This window comes from Mastigoproctus giganteus, chromosome 7, assembly GCF_048544385.1.
Source record: "Mastigoproctus giganteus isolate SK-2022 chromosome 7, ASM4854438v1, whole genome shotgun sequence".
Classification (NCBI taxonomy): domain Eukaryota; kingdom Metazoa; phylum Arthropoda; class Arachnida; order Uropygi; family Thelyphonidae; genus Mastigoproctus; species Mastigoproctus giganteus.
This window is the reverse complement of record NC_143581.1, coordinates 195,983,617-196,003,694: the sequence shown is the minus strand read 5'-3', so window position 1 is coordinate 196,003,694 and position 20,078 is coordinate 195,983,617. Positions and strand designations below refer to the sequence as shown.

Sequence of the window (20,078 nt, the reverse complement as noted above, 5' to 3'; positions counted from 1 at the left end):
GCCTTAGTTGCTAATGCTCCTAAAAACCAAAAACAACAACAACAACAGCCGTATACCCTCTGGAATTCGATTAATACTTTCTGCATACGTAACATTCACAGAGTATAGCTTCTGCTAATTTTACGACTACAGCACTGGTCACAGCTCGTCACCTAGTACCACAGCTAAATCGTCTCTGGGTATGATCCTGAAGTAAGGCTAATTGCGTGATAATTAGGGTATTCAGAAATCGCCCCCCCCCCTCCTTTTTTTTCAGTAACAATTTGTGGGAATGCAAAAACCACAAGTCTGTAATATTTTTTCTCATTTTAAAATATAACTTGTTCGTAAAGGAACTGTATTTTTCTTAAAAAATTTTCACAGTAAATCTTATTTTATTGCACAATCAACATTGGATTGTATTGTATTATTATAAATAATAATGTCCCTTAAAATTCGTTCACTGCCATGCTTTATTCAGAGCACATATTACTAGGCTACATTTAGTACAGATCTGTACCGCCTCCCTCCAGATGATCTGACCTTCACAAAAGATCGTCAACTAACCTGATTTTCCGTTTTAATTCCTCCTGTCCCACTTCTAATTATTACACTCTCCTCTCTGTCTCTCTCTCTCCTTCCTTCAGTTTATTTTCCTGCCTCTACTCTATCTTCTCTCGTCTCTTATCATCTCCACTCTCCTTCTATTCCTTCTTTTTCCTCTCTTCTCTATCCTCTTTCTATTTTATCTTTATCTTCTCTCTAGTCTATCTTTCTTCTCTCTCTCTGTTTTTTGCTTTCTATCTCGCTCTCATTCTTTTATTTTAATTTTAATTTCTCTTTCTATAAATTACTGTCTTACAAGGCACAATTTTTATTAGAGACAACCCAAAATAAAGAAAAACCGAAAGAGATACACAATCAGCGTTTGCAAAGTCTGCTCACTGAATGAGAAGCCATTGCAAAACGTCAAATGAGGAACGTTTATTTTCTTTAGTTGTGAGATGTTTGTACACTGTAAAGAACTTGGGTGAGAGTTGAAAGATACAATTGCGCTAAGTACCATCCCAGTCTGCGGCCTGAACAATGTGCTTCTAAGGCCTCTAATTCTGGTAATTTGTCTTCCACAGCCTTCGCACTGGGGGCAAACGAACAGGAATAAATGCCCCATAAAAATCCAGCGAAGCACGAGACAGCACAAGACACCCGAAGGAATGGAGGAGAGAGGACAAGGTGAGGTTGAGTTTGTGTGCGTGTTGTCTTTTCTTTCCTCTACCGCTCCGTATCCCCTGTATCCCCCTTTCTTTTATTCCCCCCCCCACAGCTGCTATACGGGAAGCAGCAAGTGCCAGATTAAGAGTGACCGTGCATTCAGCTGTCTGGGGAGGGAAGAGGGGGGACAGGGGTTTTCACCGCCGCAGCCATGCGAGCGCGCGCATGCAAAAAGACGAATAAAAGGGCGCGCGCCTGAGATAGTCACCAATAATAGTGCAATTGGTTGGCAAGCATCCGTGCAGAACCTCTCGAAGACGTCCAAGTAATAATCTGGCAACCTAAGAGACTCCATTGGATAGCGGGCTGGTGTCACTCGACGAGCACGGACTTCATTGAACTCCGACGCGTGCGCTAACAAGCGTGACCGTGGTACCACCGCACGAGTTGGGGGGGGATGGCTGAGGGGAGCCTTGGACATGCACGTTCCGTCCAGGTGATAGACTTTGATTCTATAAAACGAAACTCACAAATGCTACATCGACTGTAGACTTTTTTTTGGCGTACGCAGAGTCTATTTATCGATTGGATTTGGATGTCAGTCCATTACTGGTACTTCCATCTTGTTTTAATTAGGGCTACATTCAGCAATTACATCACGCACTTCACCCGTGAATTTCTTTAAATATACAAGTCGTATATTTCCTGTTCTCACACACAAAATACTAACCGAAATTAAATCAGTCTGGCAGCGATAACACACGGGAAACCAAAAAATATGGCAAATGATGCAAGTCACTTAGAACTAGATCAGGGCATTGACGTTTCAGATATACGCAATTGTTTTCTTTTTCCACTAATATTCATTCATACTTATTCTGAGGGGTAAATCCGAATAAGGAATGGTATAACTGGAAATTTATAAAATTACAACTTACATAAATGCCTCTGCATGGCCATTATAAGATGGCTAATAAAAGAATGCCAAAGATCTTTAAAATTCTGCTAGCAGTTTTTTTTTTCCCCCTACTGAGTTTCTTTTGTCATTAGAACACAAAAGAAACTGATTATCAAAAAGTTATTAAATTTTAATAATAAATTTAATCCTTTATCCTTCTTTTATAAATTTCACTCTTTAACCACCTTTTATTATTCCCACTTTATCAACATTATTAGCAGGTTTAAACCCTTTTTTTAAATAAGCGTTCAAAATTATATTAATTAAAAATACTAACAAGCTATAATATAAAGGATATAATATAAGCTAAACTATAATATAAAGGATCTATCTATCTTATTCTCTTTCACATCTCTCTTGTTTCTCTCGCTCTGTTTGTTCTTTTATCGCCTTATAGGAGATTCTTCCTAATTCGTTTGAATTCACTGTTGAATTCTTTTCACTCATATCAACGATCAGACAGCAAAGAACAAATGCCTTATAATTTTCTTTGTTTGAACCAAACAGCCATCAGAATACCTTTCTGCGCCTGCGCTCATTATGAATGAAACAAATTACCTTGTATGGAGACCGGAAGTGACTTTGTAGATGAGAAATGTTGAAGGTGTGCCAGGAAGCAAAAATACCATTTACCGCTAGCGTCAAAGGTTTGGTCACTGTGACTACTCCTACTTACGCTAACGGAAGCTTCGTGGCTTCATTCTTAATTTATCTTTCTTTCTCATGTATCCAAGAATTTATACTGTGTAAGCAGAAATTTATAAATCATGCATATGACTTGGATTCCTAAAGACCTCGAGATGGACAACTGTTTCTAAACAATCAGCCTTTTCCCAGAAACCTGCATTAAATAATAATTATGATTGCTAATCAAATCGAAAATAAAGTGGAACAACGAAAGGAAACATTAATGATTTACTATCCAATGACAAAAGAAAATTTGAGGAAACAAAAACGTGTTCAAATGATAATGTTTACTGACGTCCTTGCACTTCCGGCTGAAAAGAATAAAAGAATCGTAATAAGGGGAAGAACAAATGGCCAGTTCCACTTCGGAAATAACCAGTCTGAAAAGTAACATCAAGACATTAATAACATCAGGAATATCTTCTTAAGAGTAAGCCAAGTTTAAAATTAACCATTATTAGAAAATCTTTATTAAAAAGCCATAATAAAAGAGAATTATTTCCTGTTTTATTAATAGTTACGTTAAATAATAGTCTAAATATTTTTTAAAAATCCTGTTTTTTAAGAATTTTAAAATCCTGAAGGGATTTTATCGAAGATCAGAGATTAACCAGGATACGGTCCTAAATTTTTATTTAAAATATTTTTAATATTAATTCATTAATAATTTACTTCAGATAATTTTTCAAAAAAACTCTAAGAATTTATTAATCCTTAAATCATGATCTTTAAAATTTTTAAAGGATTTTTATCAAAAATCTGCGGCTTCTCGGGATATGAGCCTCAATTTGTTTATTAATAATATTAATTATTAATAATATATTTATGATTTTTAAAATCCTTAAAGGATTTTTACTGAAGATCAGAGGCTTCTCTGAGTATAATCCTCAATTTGTTTATTAAAAATATTTTTAAATAAAAAGAACCCTTTAAGAAATTGCACCGTGATTTACATTACAATTTTTTTTCTTCATGAGAATTTTGCAATGAAAAATTTTTATTGAAAAAGGTTTTTTTTTTTTACTGATTAGTGAATTACATTGTATTTACATTTGTTAACCTCAATGGGAGAAGAAGATGAAGACGATTTTTTTAACCAATTTATTAGGCAATATATTCCCAAACTGAATTTAGCAATGATATATCTATTAATAACTATACAGTACCCGACATAACCACAGAGACCAAAGAGAAACTTCACTTGTATGGGGCAACTCAGTTGAGCTGAATGATGAAATCGCTCATACTGTTGCTGCATCTATGAAATTTATGTCACAGAAACTCAAGTACAAACCTACCTATGATTTATCATAATTTTCATATTTCCAAGGGTTTGCAGTTTGTATTTACTGTTGACTAAATAAATCTATATGAGAAAATGGCATCCTGATTATTTATAAAATACCTAGAGTTACTACAAATTTGTGCGTCTAATTTTAAGAGGAATTCTCCCTCCCTCACCAACAATCAACATTTTCATAATCATTAGAACCAATTCTAGGTACTTGGCAAACTTGTTCGACTGGCTTAACCTGATGCAGTTGTATAAATTTCCATTAGATGAGGTGGTAACTTATCGGACTTTTTTCTTTGCTGATCTGATGGTCCATATAGCCCAAACAGATACCATCATAGACGCAAACTACTTGTATTAACCTTCTCAATTCTGTTTCATTTCATCGGCACACGATGACAACGATTGCGATGGTCATTAGCAATATTACCATAGAAATGGTGATTGAACTAACAGCAAGCTCTTTCTTAAGGGTATTTGGGTGGGCACAAAGGCTTCAATTGTGATGATAGCAATGAGGGTGTCATCCAGATATGACAAATCAAGGACCTTGGCTTGTCTTGTGATACACAAATAGCACCACAAGACATAGTGGCATAGTACTGTATTTAGGGTTAGGCGCCACCTGTGGTTTCCCACATCTGCGCCGTATGTACTCTATGATGGAATGCAGAACTACTGCATAAGCCAGAAAAAAGTGTAGTGTCTAGTTTATGCAGAATTGCGTTATGTTCTGTTGTTGTGTCTCTGGCTACTTGGCCGCAGGGCCCCTAGTGGAACCCTACGTTGCCCGCCGCCACCACTGAGAAGTGAGCCAGGCTGCCTTCATACTCTGGCTGATCTCCGTCAGGGTCGCCTGAGCTTTCTGGACGGAGGCAAAAAAAAAAAAAAAAAAAAAAAACACAAGACATATTTCGCAAAGAGGTACACTACCTGACTTTGTAAGTTCTTTTCCAGTTCTTGTTTTGCTCTCAGAGCTAGCAGAACCACTGCTCGCCAATTTTAATGGTTCGATTCAATGAGATCACTCAAATATTCAGCAGAATTTAAGTGAGAACTGAAGATTTTGTTGTTGTTTTTGATACTACTGATCGTATGTCTCAATTATGTATACAGACTGCAAAAAAAAAAAAATAGAAATAAAATAATAAATAAATATATATATATATATTTTTTTTTTTTTATTTACAGGCAACCGCATGTGTAACATCAAGATGGCCGTTCACCCATATAATAAATAAGTCGATAAATATATAAATAAATAAATAGCGCTTTTTCAAAAAAAAAAAAATAATAATAAATACATAATGTTGCTCAGTTAAAAGCCAAACGAAACAATAAGTCAAAATCAAGTTTAATTGTTTGGCTGAAAAATCTCACGCGCGCGTGTCACGATTATTATAGATCCGTACATTTCAAAGGAACGCACGCGCGCACGTGTTTGAGGCACTAATGCAGACTGCACGCGCCAGAGGAGAAAGCGCAAGACCTGCATTCGTGTGTGCGTTTGTGACCGAGCGCGTGTATCGTTACTCATTGTACATCGCGCGTCTGCATTCGCACGCAGCAGACTGTGTTTGCGCGTAGATTTTCCGGCCTATTGTAGCCAGTTGGAAGAAAGTAAGCCCCTCTATGGCACATTACAGCAGCTTGTAATAGCAGGGTGGCGTGTTACAAGCGGCTGCCGGGACGGTAGAAACTTTGGGGGGGGGGAGAAGAAATGTGGAGGGATCTCAGAGGGGAAGGGGGGTAAACAACAGGAGTGGACTGAAGCTACTGAACTTCATTCCATCAGATGTCCATTAACTGCGAAGCGTGTAGTACTATGTACATTTGTACATAACTGGGCTGATCAGCCAATGCTACTATAAATCTGTTTGATATATCGGAAAACTTTTACAAAGTGATTATTATCGTCTACTAACTCGTAATGTTATTCTTGTAAGCTCTTTTGTGTTGTGGGCGAACTGCGTCAGAACATGCCAAAATTTTCCCTCCTCCCTCCTGTTAACGTTGTTAATAGTACAGGGTCATGAACTTTAACCTTCACTCTGCCGCTAATTTCTGTCGCAGACGACCCTATCACTTAATGTCGGGACTTTTATGAGGTGTAAATTTTCCTCCACAAAAAAAAAAAAATCACAGAGGAGGACATCACACTTCGCGCCTGCCCTTACAAATCTTATAGCCGTTACTGGAGGGACTTTCTTTCAGGTCATGCAGCAACTGTACAACTAGCCATATAACAATTCTTGCTTTGTTAGTATTGTCAAGAGAAAACTAGCATTTATTTCTATAGAATTAAAAATAGAAATGATGACAGAAATTCCTATAAATAGATTTCTATAAATTTAATTTATTTCTAGATTATGAATTTATATTATTACATTATGAATCCATGAATTTCTCTTTGTTTCTGTAAATGGGTTCCTATGAATTTCTGTAAACATATTTCCATAAATTACTATAAACAGATTTGTATAGATAAAAATATAATTAGGAAAGTTATTTTTTGATAAATAAAAAAAATGTATTCATTCATCTCCCTAGGAAACCTAAGGTCGATAATTATAAGCAGGCAGTGGTCAGAGTTCGGTACCATGAAGTACACTTCACTGATTTTCCCTTGAGGGAAAAAAACAACAATAATAACAAAAAGACTTATGGATGCAAAATGAACATAACGCACACCAAGAGTAACAGCATCAGCCTTAAAAATATGTTTTCCCTTTTACTTTGCACAATTCATTAACCTTCCCAGTCTTATTGTTGGAGTAGCCTTTTTGGCAAAGCGAAGAACTCAGTCTATAGTTTCTCCATTGTTGTTTTAAATGAAAAATGCGGTAACCAGAGGGCGTGGCGGTGTCAGTAAAACACAGTCGGATATGTTTATTTTCATTTGCTGGTATTGTTATGGTACAGTACCCGCAGATACGGGCAATGGCCATCCGAACGGGGCCACACTTAGCATTGGGCTGCTGATTCTGAGGAATGTTGCCATTTTTTCCGGCTCATAGCCAGCATTAAGTGGGCATCTTCACATGCCCGCCTGCCTCTCTCTCTCTCTCTCTCTCTCTCTCTCTCTCTCTCTCTCTCTCTCTCTCTTCCCAGTTCGCTTTTTCTTCTTTTTTTTTTTTTTTTTTTCTGTTTATACCCTGTAGGCTAGTCTTGAACTGGTTTCCAGTCTGGGAGGTATCGTAAAAGACAAAGAGAAGACCAGCGTCAGTAGATTCCTTGCATACTTAAGGTGCATTTAAAAGACGAGCTTTTCAAACTAGCTTGTAGACCACCAGGATATAACTCTGTCCATGTTTATAAATGCTAGTGTTTAATGGATGCATAAGTGAGAGTGATTTTTATAATATCAGCATATATATATATACAAGGAACTAGTGAAGTAACAATCCGGCTGCAAAAACCACAGACGTTTTTTTTTTTTTAACCACTTTTACATTATGATGTACCTTATTACACTCTTTAACACTAAGAACCAATGTAGCATATCGTTCTTCTGTCCATGTCGAATTCTTCATGCATTTGATACCTGTTCAATCATAAAAGTCCAGTTCAGAAATTAAAGATATCTATCCGGGTACTCCTACTTTTGTCTTTTTTTTTTTCTTCACTTCTTTTAGATATTTTTCCAAATTTATGTTAATGTATATATCGATTGTTGTTTATGTGCACATTTAGACCTAATTCTGTAATAGACGATCGATTTTTGATATGGATGATTTCTAACTGGGTATTCCTGATTTTACTTTGCTCAGAGGCAACTAAATTTCTTTTATTTATTTTTGCGTATGTATGTATGTATGCTAAGAAGAAAAAAATATATATATAAAATAAGATCTTCTAAAATGAAAAGGCGCTTTTGCCTGTGCTTCTGACTTTTATCCTTTTTCCCCAAAAAAACACTTTGTATGTGTGTCCACATATGCGCATTAATACTATATAGCAAACCGTAAGATTTCCATGGATTCATGAAAATAGATTTCTGTAAGTCCATGTCATCTATTTGCAATCTTTAAATGATTTCTGTAAATATTTATTAAACTGATATTTAACTAAATTTAACTTTACAAATAAAAAAAGTTTCTTGCCTAAAAATTCTGCATCTGTCTCTCTCTGTTTCTATCTCCTTGAGAACCAATCAAGTTTCTTTTATTTTTATCGGTGTTTGCCAACATTGGCTAAATTCTTTTAAAAAAACTACCCTCGCGTGCCCCTCGGAATTTTGAACGGTATATCATTATTTTTCACATACACATACATAGCAAAAGCGTAACAATAAAAAAAAAAAAAATGAATGAAATAAAATACATTATTTCAAAGATGCTTTAATAAAGGTATTAAAATAAAATAATTCATAAAAAATGTAACTTTTAGCTTACAGAACAAATTTAATATAAAATGATGAACTTCTCATATTCATCACTCATATTAATAGAAAACAACAAACGGAAAGGAAAGGAAAGTAAGTATATTAAACATTAGTGAGACTTCTGTTGCTGCATCATTGACGACAGATACTTTTCATCAGGCTTATACTTTGTAACTTTTAGAACTATGCATGCAGCATTAGTTTCATCCATAAGACTAGACTTGACAATGTCTAGTGTTTGAGAGCAACGACTTACACGAATATGTCGATGAGAAAATTGTTAGTAATGCTGTTACGAGATTTTTTAAACAGATAAAAGTTTCAGAAATGAAATTCCAAACTTTTAATACCTGATTTTCTACAGTTTTCTTTGTTAATCCCGTCACTGATGGTTACCTTTCAATATTTTCTAAATCAGTTCTGAGGTCGATAAATTTTTGACTCCAAATTTAAAATCAATTTGTTGCTCTGAAAATCATTCACTTGCATCTCAAAATCATCCAGGTCGATCCACAAACAATTTTCAGGTTCAGTTCGGCTAGTTTTACACTGCCTGCAAACAATGAATTTTGCAGTTTTTTTCCAATTCTGAACTTGACAAATCTTGAAGAAAATTGTTCAATAGCTGACTTAATGACGTTAAGACATAGTATTTGAAGGCTCTGACTGTCTGTTTTCATATCAGTTTCAAGATCAGTGCTGTATCTTTGTAGGTTTGGGAATATTTAAACAAGGTGGATTCCTGGAGTGATGTTGTTTCGAAGTTTAAATTTTTTTTGGGACGTTCTGAATTCCGCGTGCCCAAAAAATTTGTAAGCGTGCCATGGGTTGGCCACCCCTGTTGTAAGCGATTTTCGAAATGGAAGATCTTTTGCTTGGAATCAGTGATTTTTATACTTTTTTTCCCAAAAGACACCGAATATCGTTTTGCTTGTGTATGTGTGTGTGTGTGTATTTGTTAATAAGCATGGTATTAATTATATAACAGACTATAAACAGATTTTGAAAACCTCGTAAATATATTTCTGTAAATTCCTGTACATAAATTTCTATGAATTCCTATAAATAGGTGTTTCTGTAAATCGGCTTTCCAAATTGATTTTTTTTTAAAAATTCTTTCAGAGTCAACCAATTTTTTTTTTTTTTTTTTTTATTCTTCAAGGCCAATTTTTTCAGAGATAATTTTTCTAATATGTATGTGTGCATTAATTCTGTAGTAGACAATTTCCAAAATGATTTTTTTTTTTTTTTTTTTTTGCCTGTACTCCTGATTTTTTATACTTTTTTCCAAAAGATACCCAAGGTGAGTCCTTTCCCATTTAATGTTAATTATGGGTTAATTCGGTTTTTCTATGATATCTAACGGTAAAATATTGATAATTCGTGGCTGTTGCATGTTGTAGACATTAAATGTCGAGTGTCATCCTCCTTCTCTCCGGGTAGGTAAGACGGTACATTATCTGAATTTTCATAACAATGCAAAACACAACCGAATGATTTAAAGTAAAATCAATAATAAAAAAAGAAAAAGATGTATGGAGTTAAGCTAAAGTATACACATACAACCAAACGCTACCTCTTTTGATTCACAACCTGTTACAAGAGGTTAGAGAAAACCCCCTTAACGTTTTTACGATCAAATAACGGAGCCAATTTCTTTACATAACCTCTATCAGGGTTATGAGATAGAAAGAAAAGGGGGATGGAAAGAAGCAAGCGGAGAGAGTGGGGACAAGGAAGTTTGGGGGGTAGGGAGAAGTAGGGAGGAAGAAAGAGAGTCTGAACAGAGGAAGAAGGTAGGTTCTCCGGGCAAACAGCACGCGCCGCCTCGTGCGATGGACAATCCCCTAGTTTGCGTGTTCTATTTTGACAACGGATCAAGTCATCGGTGCTTAACTCTGCAGCTGCTACGACTCGCGCGCGCGCGCGCGCCAGAGAGCACCTACCTATAGATATACCAGCACGCACATATAGACTAAAGATTTCGCTCCCTCCCTCCCTACCCCTACTCTCTCTCTCTCTCTCTCTCTCTCTCTCTCTCTCTCGCCAGCTAGTTGGAGTCGGCGCTGACCTCCGGCTGGCCACTGTGACACCGACGTGTAAGTATTAGATGCACGCAAGGCATAGCAAACCGTCTGTTCGTCAGTAGGGTATCCCTTACCTTGGAAGCACTTTGATCATTAATCAAATGTGAGAAGTGTGCAGGAACACGGCCGCTACCACCACCACAGCTCTTGAGTGCGGAGTTACGGGTCGTGTCCCGGTTTACCATCCCTCATATTCGTCTCTCTCCCCAACAACCACGGCCTTTTCTCTCTAGGAGTTCTTTGTACGGCACACAGAGGAAGGAAATGCAACCTCTGGAGAAAATGATGGGGTTTGTCTAAAACCGAGTGCGAAGACACGAAATACTACTGCTACCGATGGCAGGGGTGTTTGTAGATTTTCGTATTCCCTCCCCCCCCCCTTTTTTCCTCTTCCTTTCCTTCGATATACCCAACGATAGCCTCAAGAGCTTTCCTGACAATGCAATAAACTGAAGTCGAATTTTGATAATTCTATAATTCTAAGATTCGTGATAAGATTATTATTTTTTCTTTAGTTTCTTTAGTGGGGGGGGATATGCTTTTGACTCAAAATAAGGTGTAGAAATATGATTTAGTCTGTTACACAAATAAATTGTTGTTTGCTGACAAAAGGATAAAATTTCACTTTATCCAGAATCATCCCACTATAGTAAATTGAAATTATTCAAAATTTTTTTTTTTTTTTTATTATTACATTGATTTTCGAAACTTATACTGTTAGGTGATAGCTTTGTTTTATAACTTTGTTTTATATCACAATCTCCAGCAGACTGATATTTTAATACATATAGCTTTTGACAAATTGAGGTATAACAGTGATTCGAACTATTTCTTCTATCTCGATTAAATGCTATTTGATGAAGAGCAAATTTACACATAGCAAGAAAATTAGTGCCAACAATCCCACCCCTCACTTACATATTTAAATGGTGTTCTTTTGATAGATATCAATTTAAGTATTGAATCTTTGGAGTAATTATGATTTTCTTAATACAGTTAATTTGAGTCGCAGAATACAGATTCAAAGTATACAACGTACTCAGAACACACTATACAGGTCACATATTCAGCGAATATAAGTGTGCAATTTCTTCAAATTTTGACCTGAATGCTGTTTTTCGATTAAGGGAACATCCAAATAATTCCGGTGCATTTAATGTAAAAATATATCGTTAACAATTTAAAAATGTATTGTTCAGAAATTAACTTTTGATTCGGAATTGGTTTATTTTATTTCAGATGGGAATAGTTATGAAATTTCTATGAATTAATAAAATTTCTGTAGAATTCATATTCTACAGAATTAGTAGTATCCAGTTTTATTTTAATTAATGTCTAATGATCAAACTTTGACATATTGATTCATACAGAAAGTAGACTGCAGATCCATCTACAGTGTCTTGATTAAAGTAATTAGCCATTATAAATATGTGTAATATTTCATAGAATTAATTACTTAAATGGAGAGAGAGAGAGAGAGAGAGAGAGAGAGAGAGAGAGAGAGAGAGAGAGAGAGAGAAGCCCGAATTTAGCAATGAATATTTATCTTAAATATATATCTATACGACTCCGTATCTATATCTATATACCTATACAATATATATCTATATCTACGGGCCTCCGTAGCCTAATGGTCAAGCGCGAGGGTACAAAAGTGCATGCGCTCTGAGTTACCATGTTTCAAGCTCATGTGACTACTAAATACCGTATGATATTCTTGTGAACTCCTCTGATACTTATGTGGTCGTTCCTGAGTATAAACAGCAAATTTATTTACTAAATTTATCGTACTAAAATATTGAAACCAAAATTTCCTATTAGCATTCTTCATATTATATACTGTAGTATGATATGCTATATAATATGATATGTGATATCAAATTTTGGCCTGAATACTTTTTTTTTGTAAAACTTGAAGGTTAACACAATGATAGTCAAAACGTCTGCTCCAAAAAAAAAAAAAAAAAAAGAAAGAAAGAAAGAAAAAAAAAAAAGTTGCATATCACATGATAGGCATATACCACGTTATAATCGATATGAGGGTTCTTGCTAACGCATAGGGTTGCAGACGCGTGTTATCCGACATTATCCCCTCGCTGAAAGCATTGTTTTAATCTGCCACAAAAAAAAAAAAAAAGACTGTATCTCTTTGGCTTCTCTTGGAACATCGCTAGGCACGTGAGGTTTCTCTCTACCCCTGAAGGGCTCTACTTTCCCTCACTACAAGGCAGACAGGTGGCCTCATGCAGTAGCGTACGCCCTGCGGCATTGAAGTAGGTCCACGTTGATAGTCGCGCGCAGGGCTTCTTCCCGCCCTGCCCACAATGCCAATTGGTGCATGCTGCTTGCCCTGTGTACTGTAAACCTGAGCGGCAGTCGACGTCTCCGTCAGTCAGTGTCGAGCGAGCTGGCCTGTTCAACGTGGATGCCCAGACGTGCGCCTTTATTTTCTTTTTTTTCTTTTTTTCTTTTTTTTCTTTTCTTTTTTTTTTATTATACAGACACGATGTGTAGTTAGGTACAACTCTTCCTAGTGTTGTGTTGTGTTTGTGTTTATCTAGTGGATGATACCCCATGTGTGGATGAGCTGTTTACCTTGACACCATCCTGTGATAGTGGCGTGTCCATGACGACTCATACCATGTGGACTACACCGTCCGATCACCGGCAACGGACGCCTGATACCGTCGGCAGGCCCGAATGTGAAGGGCGGCCAGACATTCAACTTATTAAGTACGGTGTCGTTAGTGGTGGTAGGCATGGACCTAAAATGTGCATTTTTCACTGCCTCGCAGTTGGACTATCGGGACTTAGGCGAATATTGGGTAAGTGCCGTCGAAGAAGGTGGTTTTAAGTTCTGTGAGGAGTGTGCTGGAAGCCATTTTGACGCTTGTAGTTTTTTTGATATCGGATCTAAATTTAACTCGGTTATTACAGGATTCTCGGTATGTTTTTCTTTTTCGATACTATAAATTAGTACCTTATTTTAGTCAAGGATTACCTTTGAGCATGAAGGAGAGAGAGAGAGAGAGAGAGAGAGAGAGAGAGAGAGAGAGAGAGACGTGTGTTTTTTTTTTTTTTTCTTTCTAGTTAGTTAAACAATCATTAAAACACAGACTTAAAGGTGTAATCACCAGTGCTAGGCTTTTATCCTAACCTCCTTCACCATCAGTCACTCTGGATTTTGGGCGTACCTCTATACCACGATGACATCAGCGCTTAGGCGGGGGTGGTTTATAAGATTGTATTTCAAATCTGTTATTCTTTATGTGAGATCTGGATCTCCATCTTCTTTTAAGAAATAAAACTAAATTTAGGCTTTAATTTTAGGCCATTTGACCTTACAATTTAACCTATTCAGAATAAAAAATAAATAAATGTGCATGTAATTTCTAACTATGAGTTTAAATCTTTTTTTGCAAATAAGACGATTTTCTACTGATTAGTCATAATGCAAATTTTGGTATTTCAATAATAACAATATTTCATTCGTATATTAATATTCAAATAAAAATTTAAGTAGAAAAAATGCATTGGTAATAGTGATTTTTGTTTGTTTTATATTTTGTTTTTAAAGTATCGTTTTGGCAACAGTGAACCAGCAGACGAATTTCCAGAAGGAAAAAATCTTTTGCAAGATTTCATCTATTGTTATTTGAAAGCTTAAGAAAATTGCGAATTAGAAAGTAGATTGTTTGTGAAATAATGGAAAAAAGATGCAATATATGACTATTTTATATTGTTGCTACAACAATATAATGTAATTATGTGGTTACATCAAGAGTTAAGTCAAAACATAAATTGATCACAACTTTTACTCTTTCGCGATTGGAGGGAAAATAGAAAATGATACAGCCATGGTTGATACAGCAGTTAAACTGCTGTATCATCCATGACTTTTAACATATACAAAGTCTTTAAAATATATAGTTACTATTAATTTATATCCTTATGAATATAAAAAAGTTAAACACATAAAAATGATAGCTGGAATTAATCATCAAATGCCACAAATATTCTTCACAAATAAAAAAAATTCCACATAATCAAAGAGACCACCATAAACATATCTTTATCTCAAATTTTTCTTGTTTTATTTATTGTTATATCATATCTCTCCCTCATTTTCAGTCTTTTGCTAAACAACGAGCGAGGGTGATAGGCACTCCTACTGTTTGCAAATATTACCCAAACAAAGAAATGAAAACAGAAAAAAAAAAAAGCCTTAAAAATTTCTTAAGATCTTTTTTCTTTAGTTTTAAGATCTTTCCGCTTTTACTAAACATATATTAGTTCACTGTTACGGTTCCTTTACTAGTCTATCTACACCTAGGTGAAGGGCGCAGCAAGAGTAACCATGTCCACTTTGGGACCCTTTGAGACAACATGTGTGACGAATCTTTTCAATATTTGTTCAAGAAAGTAGAGATTATCAAGCGATGACGAAAGAGAGAGAGGGAGACAAACCCAACTGAACATGCAGGTTCCCCTTAGGGCAATATGTAAAGCACATATCATCGTACTTACAACCCTGTAGCTTAGCAAACACCCATTCTCCAAAGAGGTGACTTTGACAGTAAGTCCAGAGTACTGTACGTACAACAGGCAAAAGATATTTATCTGTAACATGGAGTCATTTTCATTCTCGTCAATTGCAAGATCAGGCTTTTGAAAATGTATACTCTAAGACTGATTTGAAAGTAAAGGCATCCAGATGAAAGTCATCAACCAGGAGGTGGGACGATTATATGAAATTCTAAGAAAATCTAGCTGGATTTCATCTTCAAGATGTCCGGTAGGAGAAGAATTTCTATAATAGAATTTTTGAGAATAATGGGGATTAGGGGTTTGAAGTTTGGAAAATAAATTAAGGAACATAACATAGCCCTCCCCTCTCTCTCTCTCTCTCTCTCTCTCTCTCTCTCTCTCTCTCTCTCTCTCTCTCTGCGTTTATGCTTCCACTCTAGGGAGTTGTTTTAATTTCTTAGACAATACTGATCTAAGAAAATAGCCCCTTTCTTTCTTATGCACATTAAGCAACTGCGGAAGAGAGAGAAAGGTGACGCCTGGTATCACGGCGTTCCTACATACAAAGGCATTTACTAATTATATTCCTGTGAGACCATCAGTAGGAAGCTAAAGGAGATCTGAAATACGTTTTAACCAAGCCAAGTCCCCCTGGTAGCAGAAAGTATATTTAAACTCGAAATAACAAAAGTAAATTCTCTCGTACCCAATTAACCAGCTCAAAGAGCGAAGTAATCACTCTTAGCTACCTTCAGGGGGCCACTAATTATCACTTGGGGCTACGGAGTACTGAGAAGGTGGCGACCATTATGCCATCTGAACACTAAAGAATATTAATATGTCGTTCCAGAAGAGTAGTCTTGTGACTTTGGAACTTAATTGGCCGCATTTATATGTTCTTCAAGAATCCAGGTGTAATTATTACATTTTTTGGCGTCACTTATCCGAGAGATGTCGCTGTTTGAACTTTCTGAAGAATGCTGAATCTTCTACGTTTCATCAGAAATGCTTCTGTTTGAATGCAGTGATTTAAAAACGATGGTAGTGATTCTGAATGATATAATTCTTTTCATCATTTTTCTTTTGGGGAGCTTAAACAAAACGTTAAACTCAACTTTAAAATAGTCTCTTTTTTTATTCTCTCGATTTCCTCTTGTTCATCTATATCAGCTACTACATGTACCGCAGTTGGACATGAGAACCAGACCGTGACTGGCTTGCTTGTGTTGAACATTATATTCATGAATTCATTGTTGCGTCACAGACAGGTGCGGGCAGGTAAAAATATTGCATGAAATAACCCTATTGTCCATACAGTTTTCCTACTTTGCATATAACGCTCTGCTTTGGGTTGAGAGTTTCCCCTTCGAACACTAGGTGTCGCCATGACCACGAGGAAACCAGGAACGAAATATATATATATTAGTATCTTTAATATACAAACAAAAATGTTTTGTAAAGTGGTACCTTTCCACAGAATGTGTGGCAGGAGTTTTATAATGAATGGAAGAAATTTTTCACGAAATATATCCCACCAATTACATAGTTATTGCTTTAAAATATCATAGACTAATCAGACAGTTACAATTTCAATTTATACAAATTCTTAGACCATGACGCAGTTAAAAACCATTCAGACTTAGTATGATGCAAACTAATGAACTCACTGGAGAAAATATACACATAGAAGACTGATAGTAAAGACTTAATAAAACTTCCTTTTTTTAAATATATCTCTGATATTCCCGTGAATTTTAATATCTAATAACCACACACTAGCATGACGATATGAACGATTTCGATACGGCAAATTTTTTACAAAGATACATTTCCTTTTGCATAGATTATATTCTGCAAACAAGTGGTAAGTCATATCTTAGACTATCAATATTATCTGCGGTCTTTCATTATTGGATATACGTATGTAAATAATTATATCATATCATTATATAATAATGATATAATTTTTTAAAAAATACACTAAATTATTCCCTTATTTTCGTACAGTGCAGTGAAAGTTGTAGTTGAAGGTATATAGTTTCAGCAGAATTATTTTTGCCATAGTAACTTGTTGAATTTGTATCTTTTGTTCCTAGAAACGAAAAATATGTTTTGAACGTTTGTAGGAACGAAAGATACAAATTCAATTTCAAGATATGTAAGAAATACAATATAAGTTTTTGAGATTTGTAGGAGCAAAAAGGACAAAGATGCGTAGCAGAGAAGTGTGCCTTTTTGAGATTTGTAAGATCGAAAGTTGCAGTTTTAATATATGTAGGAGAGAAGTGTACAATTTTCATATCTGTAGGGAGACTTTATAGCTGATATATTTTGGAAAATGGAAGTACAATTTTGAGATTTTTAGGAAATAAAATGTAGTTTTGCTATTTGTAGGGTAAATTAGGAAGCTTTCATAACTATGAGGTGTCTTAGCAGAAATAAAATCAGCATTCCAGGATACGACAGTTTAGTTTATATCCAAACAAGTTTAACTGGCAATTTCCATTATGCGTCCTTTGATTTTGCTAAACCATTTTAATCCTATTTAATTTGTGTAAAACAGATTGGCAGCAAATTCGCAACTACAGTATTAAATACAATTTGATGAGTAACACATAAGGATTTACTGGCATTACTGATTACGATTTTGTTTTGATAAAGTTAAATGTTAAACAACAGTCATTGTTTACGGCGTTGGGGGGAACTCGTGGGATGTCCATTTTATCTGCTCAGGCTACCATTGGATATTGCAAGGGTGTTGCCATAGTAACTTGTTGCTATACTCACGCCCAAACTATAAACAGACAATAAACACCATCGCCTGCATCGTTCCGTCCATCCTGCTCCTGTATATGCGTTGTATGATGAATGTGGGGATGTGATTGGTCAACGGTAGGTGTGATTTACGGAAGCCGAACAAATTCATAAGCAACTTTCTCTTGCACAAATCAAAGACGCGAAGATGAAGACAGGACGAAAAACACCTTCTTCCTTCCCCCTGTTTCTTCCTCCTAACCTACTGACAGCTTTTATAACTTCACAGATGGGCCGACGTACCTACACGAAGATCTTATCTCGTCATCTGCTTCTGTTGCACTCCTTCGGAATGTGCTTGAACCCCCCGAAACTCTCCCCTATCTCATCCCCCATTTCTCTGAACAGTTCGGTCAGAAAAGGTCTTATTTCCTTTCTTGTTGGCCGCCGATCATTTATCTGGACTATCTCCTAATGGAGGGCTCTTTTCACTTGAAGCGGGGGGTCTAACGATCGGTGCCCTTGTCAGCACCGATCTATTGGTATACTGTCGTTCTCACCTCGGGGCGAAAGGTGTGGGTTTCGGAATAGAGAAGCTGGGTGGAGCAAGTAACCAGGGGGAAAACTACAGGGTGAAAAAATGTGAGGATCAACAAGGTCCCACCCACGTTGTGTGTTTTCCTAACAAGACAATACACAGTTGCTATGTGCGGTGAATCTGTAGAAATTCTGCGCTAATAGACCCATCGCTGGCTCTCAATTGAACCGCAGAAATAGCTCAAATAGGGTTAGAAAATAGTTTTACTCTTAGGGGTGTGAGAAAATAATGGTATATACCAATATGGTGACGTTATTACTACCCCATTCATGTAAAGCAATTCTTCTCGCGTTGTCAACAATAATGCTTTAGATATTATGAAAGTGTAAAAGGTTAGTAGAACATAGTAGAAATAAAGATCATGTTGCCCAATGACTGTTAGCGTATGACCTCTTTCATAACCAAGATCGAGGAACAATTCTAAGAAAGGCTAACTTTAAAAAGGAAAACGTTCCAACCATCCATAAAATATAGCTTAAAATTTTAAAAAGCTAGAAAATACAATGTAGGCTATCAGAAGGAAACACGCTATAAGGCTAAAAAGACTGAGATCTTAATATTTTAACCCTTTCTCTTCCAACATCTAGTCTTCGAAAGGATCCGTTTCTACAAGGATAAAGAATAAAGATTGTCTTCTCTAGGAATACGTCGGTAAATTCATTAGCTAATAGGCAAAAATTCTATTGCAATCTAAAAGAAATTTAAGCGCTCCCATAATTCTGAGTCTAACCAAAATAATATATTAAGCCATTTAGCCTTCGAAAGGCTAGCAACACTAAAGATAGTATTTTATAGGAAAATCTTAGAAAACCTACTGGCTATGAGTCAAAAATTCTAAAATAGACCAACCTTAAAGGGTCAAATCTCCCCATCATTCTAAGGATAGCAAGGCTGAAAACGTGTCTTCAGTCCTATATACAAAGTTTAACTTTTAAAAAGAGTGACTGAAGACGCTTCTAAGACTGAAAAGACTAAATGGCTTTCCTAAGAAAAAACTAGAAAATCCATTGGTTAAAGAAAATATTAGAAAGCAAGTTAACACAAGAAATGGAAATAAATGTAAGGCTAACAGCGGTAAGAACCTTAACGTTTACTACAGACAAAATATTTAGCCTTTGTTAGCCTTCCAATGGCATTTGGTAAGTCTAAAGTATTTTCTGTTCTAGGTTACACTAGGCAACTTTTCTAAAGTTAATTTTAGGAAATTCACTGGTTAACAGAGAATTTTATAGCCTGCCTCTCTGGCAGTGGAGCAATCGATGAATCTCACTCTTCCATCCTTTTTTTTTTTTTTTTTTTTTAATCAGCAATAACACATCTAAACACACACACACACACGTATGTCTTGAGATGAGTTCAAAATTGCAAATAGTAATTTGGTGAAACAGCAGGTTTAGTTCATATTTGTCTAAATCTGTTACACACCAAATGAGCACTTTAAAAATACCAGACACGTGCGGTACCAAGAAAGAAGTGTCGGCCTGGCCAGGAATGTAGGTGCTGACTGATGCCATTGTGTTGATATAATTTCGGTAATCACGAGGATGGATAAGATCCTACGAAACGCTACCTCTGACCACTAATTTCTGACATTCTTT

General features: G+C 36.0%; 1 protein-coding gene across 1 annotated transcript in view; it reads left to right on the top strand.

Annotated features, from left to right (window-relative positions):
* The first annotated feature begins 13,145 nt into the window (after positions 1–13,145).
* Positions 13,146–20,078, top strand: part of LOC150083521 (protein spitz-like) — a 32,219-nt gene continuing 25,286 nt past the window's right edge. The window contains exon 1 of the mRNA XM_090377330.1: positions 13,146–13,426. Coding sequence (XP_090233456.1) covers positions 13,228–13,426 — 199 coding nt within the window. The 5' untranslated portion in view covers positions 13,146–13,227. The remainder of the gene's footprint in view (positions 13,427–20,078) is intronic.